Source organism: Staurois parvus, unplaced genomic scaffold (genome assembly GCF_062004578.1).
Source record: "Staurois parvus isolate SC_StPar_1 unplaced genomic scaffold, SC_StPar_1.0 ptg000420l, whole genome shotgun sequence".
Lineage (NCBI taxonomy): Eukaryota > Metazoa > Chordata > Amphibia > Anura > Ranidae > Staurois > Staurois parvus.
In genome coordinates this window covers 3,082,769-3,100,858 of record NW_028318216.1, presented here as the reverse complement: position 1 = coordinate 3,100,858, position 18,090 = coordinate 3,082,769, and the positions used below count along the sequence as shown (strand labels likewise).

Below are 18,090 nucleotides of genomic sequence, written 5' to 3'. Positions count from 1 at the left end.
AAAACAATATTTTCTACTTTCAGCTATAAAAAATATATCGTAAACTCAAAGTTAGTCATAAAGTTAAGCCAAAATGTATTCTGCTACATGTTTTTGGTAAAAAAAAAATCCCATGCATTAGCGGGCAAACTGGCGCTATCTAGGAGGGGCGCGAACACTATCGGAAGTCACCAGTGACACTAATACAGTGATCAGTAAAAATCTGTTCACTGTAATCAATGACACTGCTGACAGGGCAGTGAAGGGGTTAACTGGGGGGGAGGGGGGGGCGATCAAGGGGTTAAATGGGATTTCTGGTGCACTAGTGGGCAAACTGGCGCTATCTGGGAGGGGCGCTAACACTATCGGAAGTCGCCAGCGACACTGATACAGTGATCAGTAAAAATCGCTTCACTGATCAGTGACACTGGTGACAGGGCAGTGAAGGGGTTAACTGGGGGGGGGGCGATCAGGGGGTTAAATGTGACCTAGAATGTTCTAACTGTAAATGTGTGCTGTTTTACTCACTTTTACTGTGTCTTCTCTGTCTGGAACGGAATGTGTCCAGGCAGAGAAGAATGACATCATATCCTGCCCTGTGTAAAAGTCAACACAGGACAGGATAGGACAGGGACCGATCATGTGATTTCAGCCAGAAATCACTGGCTGAAATCTAATGATTGATCCCTCCTGGATCGAATCGTGTCACCCGCGGGTCGGCGGGAGCGCGGAGCATGTTTTAAAACGTGCTTTTGCGCTCCACTGCCGCCCTGCACACATATATATACAGTGGCAGGGCGGCAAGCGGTTATTCTACTCTGTTGTGTTTGTGTCTGCTAATATTATTTTACTGTATCTTTAGCAAAAATATAATTTGGATATTTTATGGGGAGTGGGGGAGGTCCTGTAAGGTAGACTGCAACAGCAGCCCCGGGGTGAATGCTCCAGGACACACATGCGCGCGCACACACAGCAATAAAACCTGATAGTTGCTCTAACCCTCCCCTGCTTTATCTTAAACTAAGTTTTGGCTTTACATATGCCTTTAGGAGGTCCCGAACGCAAAACATTTCAGGTTCGCTATGTTAGAGAATGCCAAAAATATATTGTGCCTACAAAAGTGTACCTTGTCTGGAATTATGGTATGTGAGTGTATCTGGGAACTCCTGTACCTACTGCCTCATAGCTAAATATCTGCAGTGTGAGATCTAAGGCACTGCTGCCTCTGACTGCTAGTCTCAGGAGGTTTGAAGTAACATTTGGTGAAGTTCACCAAATGCTCATGGTTATCCTCGCAATAGATGGAGTATTCCTACGCTGCAGTAGTGTGCTGTTTTTTGGTGTTCTCATGTCCAATGCAGGGCTATGGACCCTGCATTGCACTTGATATCGGAGGACCTGCAACTGCCAGGGAGAAGCGGCTGTGAGAACAGGTCTTGCATCACAGAGGACGGAGGATTGAGTGCGTCATATAGTGCTGTTTTTTTTTTTTTTTTTTTGTTTTTGTTTTTTGTTTTTTATCCTCTTGACCTAAACTAACATTTAAACCTTAATCTTTGCAGTGTGGAGGCACCTTCCCAACCCCTTCAAAAACTTCCTTTCCCTGAAGTTCAGTATTAGGAAAGGTGTAAACAATGGTCCATTATGCCAAACATACTGAAAAAATGATTTTGGGTTTCCATACGCTTTAAGACTGCGTTGATTCTCACTGGTTATTCATGCGTGGAATCTCTATTTGTAGCTGCTGGATATCGGTATGGCTCATAGGCGTCTCAGGAGAAAAACTGCTAAACAAATTGTGGAAGCTTCTAAAGTTTCAGGGGTGAAAATATGCTTTTTTCGTTTTGCTTCATTAGCTCTGCATGTTTAGACTTCAGCTAAAAACTCATTTTTTATATACATTTTTGTATAGTAGAAGTTCAGGGAGGGCTGATGTGCTGTTAGGTGACGCTATAGTTAGCGTAATACTCCAGGGTTTCTAGAAATAATTGCTATCTAGACTTAGTCTAGTGCTGTCATCTTCCAGTTTCAGGTCATGATCTTTTCAGCACTGCTCTGTCAGAAAACACTTTTTTTTGCTTGTACAGTATTCATTCACAGCTGGCAGTTGTGGAGTCTAAAATTAGCGAAGGGCGAGTGTGACGTTCAGTTGCTGAGGAACTAGACTGGGGTTGTCAGGTATGAGTCAGTAATGCCAGCACATCAAGCTTGAGGGACATTTGAATAGGTCTTATTGTGTTTGCATAACTGCTCTGACAATGTGACTTAGTGAGCAAGTGTTTGCCTTCGTAGCAGAGGTAAGCATTGTTAAGTGCCTGTGTGGTTTTCACATCAGGGGAGGCATTTAGGAGGACAAGGGCTGCAGTGTCAGTGATGGCTGATACTACAGAACAAGTTCGTTCTGGTACAGTATGGTGTTTTGAGCATTTTGTGACAATGAACTCTTTGTACACCTTGTGCTGTATGGCGCTGAGCACTCTTTTACTCCAGCGGTAGGCAAACTTCACCCTCTAGCTGTACTAAAAGTCCCGTGAGGCAGTGCAAGGCCGATAGCCTTAAAGCTGAACTCCAGGAATTCAGCCACTTTATAAAATTTGCAAGCATACTATGAGTTGTGTCCAATGAGGCTCAGGCCACGGAGCCCAGAAGGATAACTATTGCTACATTTCTGAAACTCCAATGCTGGACCTTCAGGTCACAGCTACTTCAGCTGCAGAGTCTATACTCTGAGGTTTTGAGAGGAGGGCTATTGATTTCCCACACACAGCTGCTGTGCCCACCCCTTCTCTGTGCTCCACCTTCACAGAAGCCTGTGTATTACGTGAACTCAATTTACAAAGTGCTTAGTGATTGGGCAGGAGGAGGGGAAGGGCAGATACAGAAGCTGCACACAACTCTGCAGCTGAAGTAGCTGAGACCAGAAGGTCCAGCATCCAATCTCTAGAGATGTAGCAATAATTTTCCTTCCAGAGCAATATAAAATTGTTAGATGTAAAATAATAGAGAGAAATCCATGAGGAGGTATGTACTTCCTTGGACTTAACTCATAGTGGCTGAATTCCTGGAGATCAGCTTTAAGAACAACTCAGAGGAACGACTTGTATTTCCCTAACCACTAGAGGGCTGACGTGTGCCCACCCCTTCTGTAGCTGTTGGTGTTTATGACCACTAGAACTAAGGGGGAAAAATCTACTAATTTTTTGGCAACTATAGGAACAATAAAGTAAAACCATCCCTTGCAGGGGGGCTACCAGTGCACTGTAAAGGTGAAATGCTTTTTTAGGTCAAAGGGACAGGAAAAGCAGTTTTACTTACTGGATATTCTGCTCCTCTAGTAGATCATGATCCTCTATGCTCCAGCAGTGGGCTGTTCCTTGCAGGTCCAATGCATCTCTATGGGTTTGAATTGGTCTTAAAGATGTCAGGAGCATCTGGCTGCAAGAACATAGGGCAGAAGAGGCTGCAGGGACCGGTCTTGCAGCACAGAGGAGCAGAGGATCAGGTAGTTAAAACTGCTTTTCCCATTCCCCTAGATGTAAATTAACATTTAACCCTTACATTCCAACTCCACTGCAAAGAATGTTTTCCTTTCCTGGAGTTCATCTTTTAACTGTAAGTTTTTTGTTTCAGTCTGTTCTAAGTGAAAAGGGATACAAGACTAAGTAGAAGTGGGAAACCGTCTCTCAAATCTGTCCGCAGGTTTGCCAACAGTATGTTTATATGCAGATGGCATTATGAGTGCTGGAAAAATTGAACTATTTGCTTAGTCTGCTGGTGAGATCAGAGGACTGGTTTACCAGCCTGTGGTCTAGTAGAAACTGCCAGGAAAAGTGATCAGCTTTACTTACCCTTCAAAAGAAAACTGTAATGAAAGAAACATGGAGACTGCCATTGCATTCCACTCCTTCTTTTATTGGTTGTCCCCCTTGCTTAGGTAATTTGTATTATCTTCAAACAACTGTATATAAGAATATCTGACCTGATATATCATGAGCTGCACACTTGTTCTGGGTCAGTAACTAAGAAAAGTATTGAAGGCAGAGGGTCAGCCAAACAGCCAGGTGATTGGTGTTTTCAGGAGGAGGTCATCAGTGGAAGTGGTCAAACTTATGATAGGTCTATTGTTTATTGTTGAGTAAACCTCATTGGTTCTTACAATTGCATGACAAGTGCAATGTTAGTCCCCTTTCACATGAGCAGACCAATGGACACAGATGAACCTGTTCGTTTTTCAGGCAGACCTGATTGGTCCATCCATAGGCCCCTTTCAGATTGGGCGGATTCGTTAGTGTGATCCATATGCTCAGCGGGGGATCTCTCCACTGATCCCCGCTGAGCAGGCAGATGACAGGTCTCCGCTCTACTGCTGCAGAGCGGACACACACTGCCCACTGATTTCAATGGGATCGAAGGATGGAAATGGACCACCTGTTGGTTTCCACCAGATTGTTATCCGATATGATCCGCTGGACGGATGGGGAATGGATCCCCATCCGTCTGTTTTTTGGCATACAGGATCGGATGCTGGTGGGTGTCAGCGAACTATTGTCTGCTGATACTCACCAGTCCAATGAAATCTATGGATGGACCGATCGGATCTGCCTGAAAAATGGACAGATAGACCCCATTGGTCTGCTCGTGTGAAAGGGGCTATAGACTTCAATGGATGGATAAAAATCAGGTGGAAATGGACAGACGGTCCGTTTCTATCCAACCGCCCCATTGAAATCAGTGGGCAGTGTCTGTGTCCAATCTGCAGCAGCAGAGCAGACGGAGACCTGTTATCCGCCTGCTCTGCGGGGATCAGTGGAGAGATCCCCCGCTGAGCAGGCAGATCACGTTTAAGGATCCACCCCATCTGAAAGCCCTATGGTTGGACTTTTCTCAAGCTGATGAATACCACTCGGTTAACCTTACAAGGTGTAAAAAAAATCAGTTCCTCGACTGTAATTGTTGCTACGCCATTTCTCTTTGTATACCCTTTTACCAATAAGTAACATTTCCCCTTTTGTTTCTTCTGTCCATTTGACTGTGAGTCTACTTCCCATACCGAGGTTCATGAAATTCCTAGAACTGAACTCTATACACTTCTATACACATACCTTTTTGCAGCTTATTTTACTTTGTGTTTGGTAATAATGCTATTGTATAAGAATTTGATTTAGTATCAGTGTCTTTTCGGCCCATGTACAGCAGCACCCAGGCTGGAATATGGAGGAGTAGCACTGGGAGCCAATTAGGTGCGCTGACAGGAGGAGAGAGCAGTGGGAGTAGAAAGGTGCCCTGCTGCTTTATTGTCCAATTACAAGCAGGGAGGTAACCTAATTTACTCCTTTACTGCAGCAGTGAACAGTTGGGTCAGCAGTCTGGCTGTACAGTCTGGAAGGGCTACGTGTGAAATGCTTTCAGTGGTGTAATCTTCACTTGAAGAAATGATTTTAAGGTGAATATTACAATCATTCTGAAAATGCTAGTTCCCTTACTGACTTCACTCTGACTTTCTAATATGCAAGCTGGTTCCAGGTCAATGACTTGTACAATCCTGAGGCCTAAGACAGCTAGGCAAATAGCATTTCCAAAGGAAGGTTAGCAATGGTAGCTACTATATTTCTCTACCTACAGGCTTTCTTTTGACAACAGAATTTATCCATCCTTCATTATGAATAAGTGCTGCAATTCTTGTCAACCAAGCATATTCTAAACCTGCAGTTTTGAAAATGAAAATGTTTGATTGCTGCAATTTTCCACAGTTTTCCTCTGCAAATTTGATTGCTGTCTCTTCGTAATAGTTATACTTTTCCATTACTCATCTTGAACCCTTCCATGCCATGTTTTAGAAGTGCTGTTTGAGTAAATATAAATATCAAACTGACACTTTTTTGAGTCCATTGTCAGTGAAGTGAGACAGATTCCATTGTAGATGCCAGACAAAAATCACACCTTGTACATCTCCTGTATTGCTCTGCTGTGATATAATGAATTGAATACACCACAAGCATGGTCTTCGTGCTGACAGTAAATGTTATTTGCTGAAGAATAACTGCCCTAACCTTCTAGAGTGATTTCTTCTATCTTAGCCTGAGCACTTCTATTCCTCAAGTCTGTGCAGCTTTTTGAAATAGTTCTATTTATTGGAAATTAATAAAATAATTATGACTTTCGTACCTAAATACCAGTTATGTAAATTATACAAGCACCTATAGGTACACCTATAACATTTGGAGGAGCTTGACAGAAAAGTGTAGTCTGTCTCCCTATTACCACATATGTATGGAACCTTACTTTGCCTACTTGGAGGTACAGTGAATGATAAAAGCACATGGGTTTTTGACCAAGCAAAACCTCTATCAGCAACAGGAAATTCTACATTTAGTAGCGGTTAAATGCTAAATGTATCAGCTTCCTGCTTGGGGCCTGGTTATTAAGGGAGCCCACAAATTTCATACCAGACCCTTATCTAAGCACTTTGTCCCAATGCTGTCCCGATGTTGACGAGGGCAAAAAAAGTAAATCGTAAACCAAGACACACTTTTGAACAAGTTCTAATAAAAAATCCAAAGAAATGTCCCACTAAGTAAATCCACCATCAATCATGTAGCCACGGGATGCAGATCCACATGAATCACAACAACGACACCCAAAAGAGAAAAATGCAAACATGATCCACCCCTGAGTGCTTGCTATGAATGACAGCTTCTGGTCCCTGCTGAGGAACGTAAACAAAGGGGTGGGGTGTCCAGATGTTATCTCTGACCAAATATAGATCTGATCATATTTAGTCAATGATAATGTCATGGGAAGATTTCCCCTTACTTTGTGTCTATTGAAACTATTGTCAGCTAGTGTGGAGAAATCTTTTAGAATGAAGCACCTGATGGCAAAAAGAAAATTAGTGTTCATATCCGTACCCACTCTATACCAAACTGAAAATAAAGCTTTGGCTGGACATACATTTTAAGGGATGTTCTGTCTCTCTCTGATTTCCAAATCAAAGGCGATTCATTCAATAATACTGAATATTAGTTGCTTTCATAGCTTTCATAAATAGGTTCCCAAACCGCACAAACATTTTACCATTTAAACTGAACACTTTCATTACTTTACTTTTGTTTAAATATATTCCTCAATAGCAACAAAGAATATAAATCCACTTTGTGTGCACCAAATGTCTTTGTGAGCCCGGATATTACCGTTAATGTAGCCGTGATATCAATTATGTGCTATACATAGCTTGTGCAAAGAGCAAAGACCAAGACCAGTCACCTGCATAAGGAGAGTAGCAGTGACAGGTCATTATTACAAGAAGTTCTTGTGCAGAGGAAAAATGTAATGTTGGATTACTGCACAGACCTGGAAGAAATCCACAAAGCACACCAAAATTTAAATACAAAAACAAAACACATGCCTCATGTATTTAGACAGTAATTGCTTATTCTGGAGTTCAGTTTTGATTTGTGTAGCTGGATCATTTGGGGCTCCACAGAAGTTACATATACTGCTAAGGTTACATTAATATCCATTGCAGCAACTTCTCAAGCGGTGTTCCAGTATGTCCCAACCGTGATTTGTCACTTTTGATGAGCAGCTTGGCATGTAATTTGCCAATGTGAAGAATCCTATGTAGCACCCTCCTAGATAGATTTAGTTCTGGCTCGCTGTGTCCAGTGGAGCTGCATTTTTGTTACAAGGTAAATATAGCTTGTCTCACTGTACTCCGTGTGGCTGTAATTCTGGGTTAGGCAAATTTAGTTCTAGCTCACTGTAGTCGGTGCAGCTGCCTATCATTTTTTAGGGTTTACTTTGTATCTCACAGGTTGCAGTTTTAGTTGCTCTCACTCTGTATTTCAAAACCATGTGAACAGTTCTGGAACATAGGTGTGGAGCAATGTAAATGGGCAACGTGAATATTTATACAGTCCCAGCCAATCTTTGTGGGCCCTGCACAAGTGGCTGCTGGGAAATTAGTATAAATAGCCTGAGATCTAGAGTCTTCTGCTCTTGTCCTGAAGAGAAGGAATCCAGCCTAGTGGGCTTGCTGTTTGTGAGGCCTCATCTGGACTAAATGAGTGGCCTGGAAACTGACTGAGGGACTGTCTGTTGTTGGATCTTGTCTGAGATCAGTGGTAAAGGTATCTGGAGGACATTGGAAGGAGGCTTGCAGACTGTGTGAGAGATCCTAGAGACTGTGGGATGCTGCTACCCCTCCTGGTGCTTGAGAGCCAGCTGAGAGTGCAGGAAAAGGGAATAACAGCTGGTATCCTGAAAAGCTTGTTCCATCTTGTTCTGTGTTAAAAGGACTCTTCTCAAGTTGCTTAAAGGAAGAAACTTGTGCCTTTGTCTTATCGACTAAGCCAAGTCCGTTACTGGCCCCTGCAAGGAATGTGCTTAAAGTGCTGCAGAAGAAAGTTCATGTCCTCATCTTGTACATAGTTCTTTTTGGCGCATCCCGCTCATCCGCAATCCCTACCCAAATGATCCCTAAAAATAAAAACACCAAAAAGAACACCCTTATACTCTTTAGTGAGCCAAAGAGTGACTGTGTTTGGGCTGTGGGGCAAAATATCTCCGGGACTTCTCTAACTGCTGGCTTCTCTGGGGGTACCGCTACACACCTAAACAAAGGCAAGTGAGATTTGAAATGAGAATAAGTATTACTATATTAGGATTAATGTATTCAGTGGTTAGCATTTCCATAAACACTATTCTCTTTAGTGGGCAATTAAATTTAACACTATTAAAGGGTAATTATAAGCTTGGATGTGCACACAATGACCATGCACAAAATCAAATATGTAAGCGATATATAAAAATAGTCTAATGTTTTGACTAAATTTTCCATGTGAATACCTGAATAATCATGGTGTCCCTTCAATGGGCTCGTTATTGGCAAATTACATTTAAACAACCCAGTAGATCATTAATTACACTAAAAAATTTGAGAGAAAGCAGTAGAAGGAAAAAATGTCTATTTTAGTTATTGGGAGCAGTTGGCCTTTAAAATAGCTGATTTAATGGAAAAGCAATTTATGAAATGTGTTACTTTTATTTTAATTTGTACTTTATTACTTTTTAGGATTTGGAAGATGACCTGAAATCTGAGCTGACAGGAAACTTTGAAAAAGTGATTCTTGGCCTGATAACCTCATCAATTCTCTATGATGTTCAGGAACTGAAGAAAGCCATGAAGGTAACCATACTGGACAAAGGAACCTGTCCCCAGTCATATATGCAATATATCATTATGAAGTAGACTCAGTACTGCATGGTAGTCTTATTGCGGCAATTAGTTATGTCCACTTAGTGACCTAAGGCATAGCATGACTAAGAATTTAAGAAGCTAGATAAGACAAGTCACTAAACAGCCTTGAACCATGTGATACCTCACTTATGCTACCTGTTTCCACTGTGAAGGTGGGCTAAATTTATTGTGAGTGATAGCATGGAAACATAAATTCTGCGGGAAGTGGCACTATTGAAAATATACTGGGTAGGGCATAACAGAAAATTGGAACCCCTATAATGGAAATTATTATTATACAGGATTTATATAGCGCCAACAGTTTGCGCAGCGCTTTACAATATAAGGGAGACAGTACAATTACAATACATTTCAGTACAGAAGGAATGTGAGGGCCCTGCTTGTGGAGCTTACAATCTAAAGGAAGGGGGGAAATTAAAACACAAACTGATGTCAAAGGAAAGTTACATGTCCGGTTTCTAATTTCATTGTAGATATACAGTACATTCTTTTGCCAATCCTTTTCCCCTGAATGTTATTGGTAGCTTGCTCACATAGTCAGGGCCAAGACAAGGGGTGGGCAGAATGGGTGGCTGCCCTAGACTCTGTGGAATCATATGAGGTGGGGGACACTGCATGGAGAGTGCCTACCTACAAGCTAGCAGGAGTACTGGAAGAGGGAAATTTTTGTTTGGCTAGAAATTTTGGCTTGCAAAGGGAATTTATGCTTTGGGTAGGCATGTAGATTAGTGCTCAATTTTTTTGGAGGAGAGGATTTTTGCTGACACATAATGCCCCAACATTTTGGGGATGGGACGCCGTTTCGCATCTTTGCCCTGAGCGCTAGATAACCTTGTCCCTGCACTGCTTAGCATAAACATTTTGTTTGCAATAGACCTTTGCTGCATGTATAATTTAATTTTTTATGTATTTTCAGTTTATTAAGAAGGACCCAATTAGTTTAGTTTAATTAAAGCAGCACGTAAATGAAGACAGAATTTGACATTAGGTCTATTTTGTGTGTCGGTGTTTTAATGTAACAACTATACCTTGTCTTTGATTACCATTAATATAATTCATGTTATGGATAAACTTTTCCAAAAGAAAATAATTACACGATTATTAAATATGTATTATGCTGCAGGCATAATTAAACTATAAATAGCCATTCCTAGGGATGTGCAGTTCATTCTAATTAACTCATGGAAATAAAAGTCTTGTCTGTTGATTTTAATAGTGATGAGGAACCACTTAATAGCACTTATCTCCGTAAATGTGAGTACATGAAGAGCTGGCATAGCAGACAGGGTAAATGGTGTATTAAATGAATGTAGCATGGGGCATATTTATAAAAACATTTGCAGAATTAGTTAAGATAATTAGAGACTGAAATGGATATGAAGGAATCCGGGGAACTTCTGTTAAATGCTGACTTAGATGAAGATGAGCTTAGGGTCTTTAGGAAGGAATCATTAAAAATACCTGAAATTGGCTGGTTCTCATGTTACAAAGTCAATCTTGTGAAATTTGCAACTTAATAAAGTGAACGTTACATATATTTTGCAGTCGTGATGTTGTCAGGTGTTGGTGAATACTTCAAAATGAGACTTGTTTTAGAAAATAGCATCCTTTATACATCCATCCAATGAATAATTTGTTGGCGATTGGTGGATCTGAGATATGACCTCCATATGATGATTATGGCAAACAGGTTTTTCTCCAACTGAAGCTAGCTGTTTGAATCAAAGAAAATCTGTGTACCTGCCGTCAAAATTCTTAGCTGCATGCAATACTGTCTGTGGTGTAAGTAATATTGACTGCGCTATCAAACCATTATGCAATAAAACAGTAAATAGCAAAGTAATAATATAAACCTATAAACAAAAGTGAAACAAGAATGATAATGTGAAAATGAGTAATAATTTCCTGAATAGTCCATGCTCAAAAATCACAACAAGCACAGTGTCTAAGTGGTTAGCACTTCCGCCTGGCAGCACCAGAGTTGTTTGTTCAAATGCCAACCATAACACTACCTGCATGGAGTTAACATGTTCTCCCTGTGCCTGGGTGGTTTTCCTCTAGGTACTCCGGTTTCCTAACACACTCCAAAGGCATGCTGGTAGGTTAATTGGCCCTAGTATATTTATGTATGATTAGTTAAGGGTCCTTAGATTGTAAGCTCCTTGAGGGCAGGAACTAACGGGTGTGTGTGTGTGTATGTATGTATGTGTGTGTATGTATATATATATATATATATATATATATATATATATATATATATATATATATATTATAAGAGCCTGAAATAAGTGAAACAATTGTGAATCCAAACTGAATATTGTGTCACTTCCACCGAGTTTTTTTTAATGATGTGCTATTACCTTATAGCTTGTCCCCTATTACAAAGGTCAAACTAGCATGATCATATGGGTATCTCTTAATGTTACACTGATGAAACGTGTCGGTGGGAGCTACAGCAATCCTGGAGAGTATAAGACGGACATTGTTTACTGTTTTATTGCATGATTGTTAGTGCAGAACTTTTTTCCTTTTTATTCAAAGCTAATTGTTTTTCAAAAATTGTGAAATGGCAACCAATCAAACCTGTTCAATCCAAATCTGTTTTAGTACGGATCTGCATGCATTCATAAATAAATTCTTTGCATGTCCAGAACTGACTTTATCAATGAGCTGTTGATATGATGAGCTGTTGGTTAAACATCTTGCCCTTTTAGTACATTTGTAAAAAGAGACTTAAATAATGTTGCCAGACTCTGGAGGAATTTTGACATTGACGTCATGTAAAAAGAAGCAAAGACCGGAGACAAATTTTTAGCTTTGTGGTTTCCTTTGTAAGCCCCCTCTAGGAGAGGGTCTAAGGTGATATTGATTTAAACCAAGATTTATGGATGATGAGTGTTTTAAAAACCTGTGTGAAAATGCAATAGCAGACAGTAACGTAATGTCCGCTGTGCAAGACCAATTTTTGGGCCCAACACTCAACTACTGGCTTTTTCACTGAAGATAGAGATGCTGTAGATTAATGGTCTCCAAACTGTGGCCTGAGGTTCTTGATGCAGCCCTTTGCAAGCTTTTATCCGGCCCTTGGGACACTATTGCTCCCACTGACACCAACAGTGGGGCATAATTCCTGCCACTGACGTTAATGATGAGGCACTATTCCTCCCAGAAATACCAATAACAGGGCACTATTCCTCCCAGTAATGCCAATGACAAGGCACTATTCCTCCTCCTCCTGACCACATGCACTTCTGACCACCAAACCTGAGGGCTGGTTCACACCTGAATTGCACAGGAACGTGTGCCAATTCCTGCTCAATCCAGTGTGGTGCGATTTTTGCAGTCCATTCATTTGCATGGGCTGCAAATCACACTGGAACATGGAAAACGTACTGCATGCACTACTACTGCAATAAAAAAAAAAAAAAAAAGTGTTGCACCAAATTGCATGGTTCTGGAGTACCATGTGATATGGTGGTCAACCCTGAGGCAATGTTTAGTCTCACCGATGCCAGGCCTGGGACATTTTCTACCCCCACTGGCCACAATCCGGCCCCCCTAAGGTCTGAAGGACAGGAAACTGGTCCTTTTGTTTGAAAGGTTTGGAAACCATTGCTATAGATAAATACAGGTGAAGAATAATCTGCGCTGTACCTTTTTTATTATGTACCTTTCATGGTACATAATATGCAACTGGGGTCAGACAGAAAGCATCCTCTTTGCTTCCATTCCAAATGGTGTCAAAAGCAAATGAGAGATACATTTTTCATGTCTTGGTGCCAGTCAGGCAAAAGGTGATATAGGTATTTCACTGACTGACAGCACTTTGATATTAAAAACCAGGAACATGGTTAAGGCATCATGAAGACCAGTTTCAGTGCCTCACATTTCCTAGAGTAGTGTCCAAGTCTATCCGACAGTAACAGAAGTTCCAGCCCCTGCCCATCCCACGTCTAGTATAAATGGGCTCCTGTATCACACAGGCCCCTTATGCAGCTGCACAACTGATATGTCTACCTCTGTATAAAGCCAAAACCTTATAGTCTCACTTTACACTTAGGGATAAATACATACTAAAACCATTTGATTTTTATTATTGCTAATATATGAAATTCAAAGCAATCAAAAAAAGTTGCAGGCTGTATATATGCTGTTCTGCATACCAATTGGAGTGGTATCAAAAATATGGCTATACATTTGGACCCATGAGGTTGACCGTTTCCAGCTTTAAAATTACTAAAACAATGACATTATACTGGAATACAGCTCTATAGTTATTGAGGGTATATACTGTGGGGAATCTCCAGTCGGTGCCCCAGGGCATTTGCCCCTTTGTCTGCCCGGGGAGTGATTTTTAAAGAGTTTCTGGTTGTGATATTAGCACATACAGCACAACAAAACTGGTAAAAGCGAACCAAGTCTGTGAAACAGATTAGAGGATGACAATTCACCATTGGCTATGATTGTTATACACAGAATGATTCTATGGCTATGATGCAAAAATGTAAATGATGGTGTAGGCATGTCGTATGGAATGGAGTATGCAGCGCAAAGACAGCATTGATGCATCAGCCTGCAACTTTTTAATGTTTTGCTCTAAATTTTATATATTCGTAATAATATCACTTATTTTCCTCTGTTATCTGATATCTTTCCCTCTTCCTGGCCTGCATAGCTCTTCCTATACCCTTTCTATTTTCTGGATTGCCATATCACAGAGGTTTTTTTCTGTTTTTCTTGTTTTAAGCTCAACACTTTGTCCATAATACTATATTTGTAAAATATGAATTTCAATTGAAATATAAAAAGAAATCAATCATAAATTTGATGTATGTATTTTTGCCAGAGTAGTACTGTAAAGTCCAAATATAATTAGGGTTTTGAATGTATAGGTGTACTACCGGATGGGCCCGTATCTGTCTATATAAAGCCAAAACTGAGTTTTAGGTCTCATTTAACAGGAATCTAATATTCCATATGAGATTCTCACCTTACACTAATCTGTTGGTAAAGAAGTCCTTAATAGTTTTGTACAGGATGTGTATGGGTTTTATGTCTCATCAGCCTTTCTTTGAACCCCTTCCAATGTACTGAGCTATTCAGGTAGAGGAACTGTTTCTGAACCAACCTAGCTTGCAGCAAATCTGAGAAGTGAGCAATCTGTATTGGGCCTTCCCAGGCTGAGGACCTGAAAAGTGTGTCTGTGTGTTTTTCTTTTAATGATCAGATTCATTTTGTAAAAGAAACCTGTCTTGAGGAAAACATGGAAGCTGCATTGCTGACCTCTCCTGAAAATGATAGTTGACCCTCTGACTTCAATACTTTGAATTACTGACTTAGGCAAGTATACAGATAAGGACCTCAGGCATTTCCCTGACTTCCATATTTGTTCTGGGTCACAGTCAGCCAACATTTTCAGATGTAGGTCCGCAATGGCAGTCCTCCTTTTTATATATATATATATATTTTTTTTTTTTTTTTTCATGACAAACTTTACTTGGACAGACAAATCTGAAGTGTATATTTTTTCCAAGCCAGAAACTTGTAATTGACTGACTGTTTTTGCTGTCTTATCTTTGCAGGGTGCAGGGACCGATGAAGGCTGTCTGATCGAAATCTTGGCTTCTCGATCAACAAAAGAAATTCAAGACATTAATGCAAATTATAAACTGAGTATGTTCTAGATTATATAGCCATAGGATTTTCTTTACATATGATGCAAAGTTCCCAACTGTTCCTGTTACTTAAAGAAGAACTTCACCAAAAAGCAGAAATACTGCTTTTCTGCCCCCCCCCTCCTCTCCCTTGTCCCTGGTTTTGACAGGTACCCACTCTCTCTTCTGCCCAGATCGCTTAGGTGATCTGAAAGGAAGTTCACCCCTGTTATGTCCCTGCCGGCGGTAGCCTCTAGCGTTCCACAGACCGGAATCCCCCAAGGTGTGGAATCTAAGTCCCAACCTGCTTATTCACCAGGGCCCCTGATGGTGGGGATGGACTTGGAGCAGGCTGAGACCAGGTCGCGACCCCTGGGTTCAGCCAGCTGTAGGAGAAGCACCACTGGAGGTGTATAGCAGGTGAGAGCCTGATGTGAGGAGGTAGCGAGAGCAGAGTCTGGCAGGCCGGGTCGGTAACGGCGGAGGCAGAACGGTACCAAAACAGTAGACAGAAGGATAAACGGGTCACAAGCCGGGTTCGGTAACAGGAGATCAGAACGTGCAGGATTAAACAGGAGAATGGTCAGACAAGCCAGGGATCAGAACAGGAGACAATCAGCAAATCCAGGTCGGCAATAAGGCAATCTCAATACAGGAAACACAGGATACAGGTAAGACCATACGGCAATTAGAACACAGACCTGTCCTGTTTTAAATAGGGCGCCCTGCGCCCTGATTGGTGCCAGGCGTGTGAGTGCGCATGTGCGACCGCCGCTGCTGTCACGGGTGCCAGGGTCCCAAGGCTCGCACGCTAGTGCGGCCGGGCATACCGCGCATGCGCAGACCCGTGCGCGATCGCGGCCAGATCTGAGGTCCCTGACAGCTCCTCCCCTATTTTTCCGCAGCCTTCTGGGACACATCACAGGTCCCATAAGACTGCGGTACCATTCACAAATGGCTCATACCTGTGCAGTGGGAAGCCTTGCAGCTTTACAACCAGTTTCTCTTAGTAAACATGCCCAGTGCAGGGGACCTAGAGACCAGTAAAGAACCAGCCGGGTGACCGTTCTGGATCCTTTGACAAGTAAGTGTCCTGTTTATTAAGTCAGCAGCTACCGTATTTCTACCTGCTGACATTTTAAAATTTTTTTGAAGTGACTGCAGATCCACTTTAACCATTTCCCGCCTTCCCTATAGCAGACATACTGCTACAGGGCGGCACAGATGCGCAAAATCATGTGTATACATACCTGATCTTGCATTTCCGGGTAGGGGGCTGTCAATCACCGGGTCCCGACCAGTTGGTTCCCTTTTTTTTTAAAGTTTTGCTGTTAGTGTCATATGCAAATATTTTCAAAAGCCCCCCTGCAGCTAGGTCATCACGTAAGTTTCTGCCAAAAACCTCTATCTCCTAGCTCCATATCTACAAACACATACACGATTTTAATGCTTACTTCCACTTTAAGTTGATTTCTCACACATTAAACAGGATGCTGGATTCTCTTTTAATACACATGAAAGCCTCTTAAATCTACATACTGAGTGCCATTGTTTAACCTTATAAAATGCTTGTTGAAACATGGTGAAGAAAACATACTTAAGCTGGCCATACATGCATTGAAATTCAAATTTTGTTGATCACAAGTTGATCACCAATCGACTTCTGTACAACTGCCCTGTCGGGTTTTTCCTGATAGATCACTTCTTCCAGCTATAGCCAGCAGCACTGCTCAGTATATTCGGATGTTGGGGAAGTCTCCTGCCTGTTCGAATACAGTAACTTAGCGGGAAGGATTCTGGTGTTTTTTTTTTTTTTTTTTTTTTTTTTTTTTCGTTCAAACCACTGGTTGAATGAAAAATAAAAATGACTAATGTATGAGCTGCTTTCGTTGCATCAGCTACTGAGCACAGGGACAATTTGTTCATACAAAAAAGACTGCATGCACTATGCATACAACTGTATGATCATCTGTGTTGGCTCAGTTTATTCTTGTATACCACAAAATAGATTGAAGAGCCTTTGGTGGAAACTTTTTTTTTCTTTTCATATTAACATATTAAGCAGCACTATACAGTGTATTTAATTGGACATACACCGCTAAGTATATAAAGAATCCCGCACTGCAACGTAAGACATCAAAACACTAAACCTCATTCAGACTACTATTTTTCTGTCCTTTTTGTGGTTTTTAGACAACTGACAGACACAACTTTTTTCTTTATTATTTTTATTCAATGTGTTTTTTATATGCTTTGTAAGTTATCTTCTAATTTTTTTTACTCTCTTGTTGCAGAATATGGCAAGTCTCTAGAGGATGATATTTGCTCAGACACCTCTTTTATGTTCCAGAGAGTGCTGGTAGCTATGGCTGCTGTAAGTTTCCCTTTGGCTAGGAAGGCTCTAGATCATAGGAGCTCTACAATCAAAGAAGTGCTTTATACTTTTATTTTATAGGCATGAGGCATAGCCCAGACCATATTTGCATTCAGCAAACAAAATCCTACACATGAATTCACTAAGTTTATAACATAAATGCTTTTCATTCACATAGTCTGACTTAAGTATACACCCATTGGCAATGCAAACAGAGAAAAAAAAACTGGGCACAATTCAAAGAGCATGAAAATGTAAACCTAGATGATCCAAAGATATAGGCAGTTTGTTTTCTTTCTTGTCACATTTGTCCATGTTCAAGCAGTAAAACATCACAACAGTAAAAATCCAATTCTTATTTATGGATGGTTCACCTCTATGCATTAGTTTGTTTTTTTTTTAAAGGTAAACTGGTCTATGACCGACTTTTGCTGAGCACTGGATAGCCGCACACTGATCAAAATTTGGCTAGTGCATGCTGAAGCAGCCAAATTCCAGTAGCTTTAGATTGGGCTAGTAAGACAGAGGAGAAATTAACATAGGAAAACATTAACAAAAAAAACTATTTAAATTGTTTTCTTATTGTGCAGGGAGGAAGAGACCAGAGTGATAATGTGAATGATGAACTTGCCAAACAGGATGCAAAGGTAAATTTTATCTACAGGTTTGTATGAGCCTTTCATAATGAACAGATAAGCCTCTGGTCATTGCACAATACAATACAAATAGTTCCCTGGTTTCTAACCAGCTAGTCATCAATTTGCATTAAAAACAGAGCGATTTTAATAGCATGCATATATGGGGAAGCCACATTGCCTCATCCA

At 40.9% G+C, this 18,090-nt stretch overlaps 1 protein-coding gene across 3 annotated transcripts in view; it reads left to right on the top strand.

Moving 5' to 3' along the window:
- Positions 1-18,090, top strand: part of ANXA4 (annexin A4) — a 109,549-nt gene that overhangs the window by 72,843 nt on the left and 18,616 nt on the right. For all 3 annotated transcript variants that reach the window (XM_089687194.1, XM_089687195.1, XM_089687193.1), the window contains 4 exons: positions 9,053-9,166; positions 14,821-14,911; positions 17,187-17,266; positions 17,857-17,913. In XM_089687194.1, the coding sequence (XP_089543320.1) occupies positions 9,053-9,166; positions 14,821-14,911; positions 17,187-17,266; positions 17,857-17,913 (342 nt within the window). The remainder of the gene's footprint in view (positions 1-9,052; positions 9,167-14,820; positions 14,912-17,186; positions 17,267-17,856; positions 17,914-18,090) is intronic.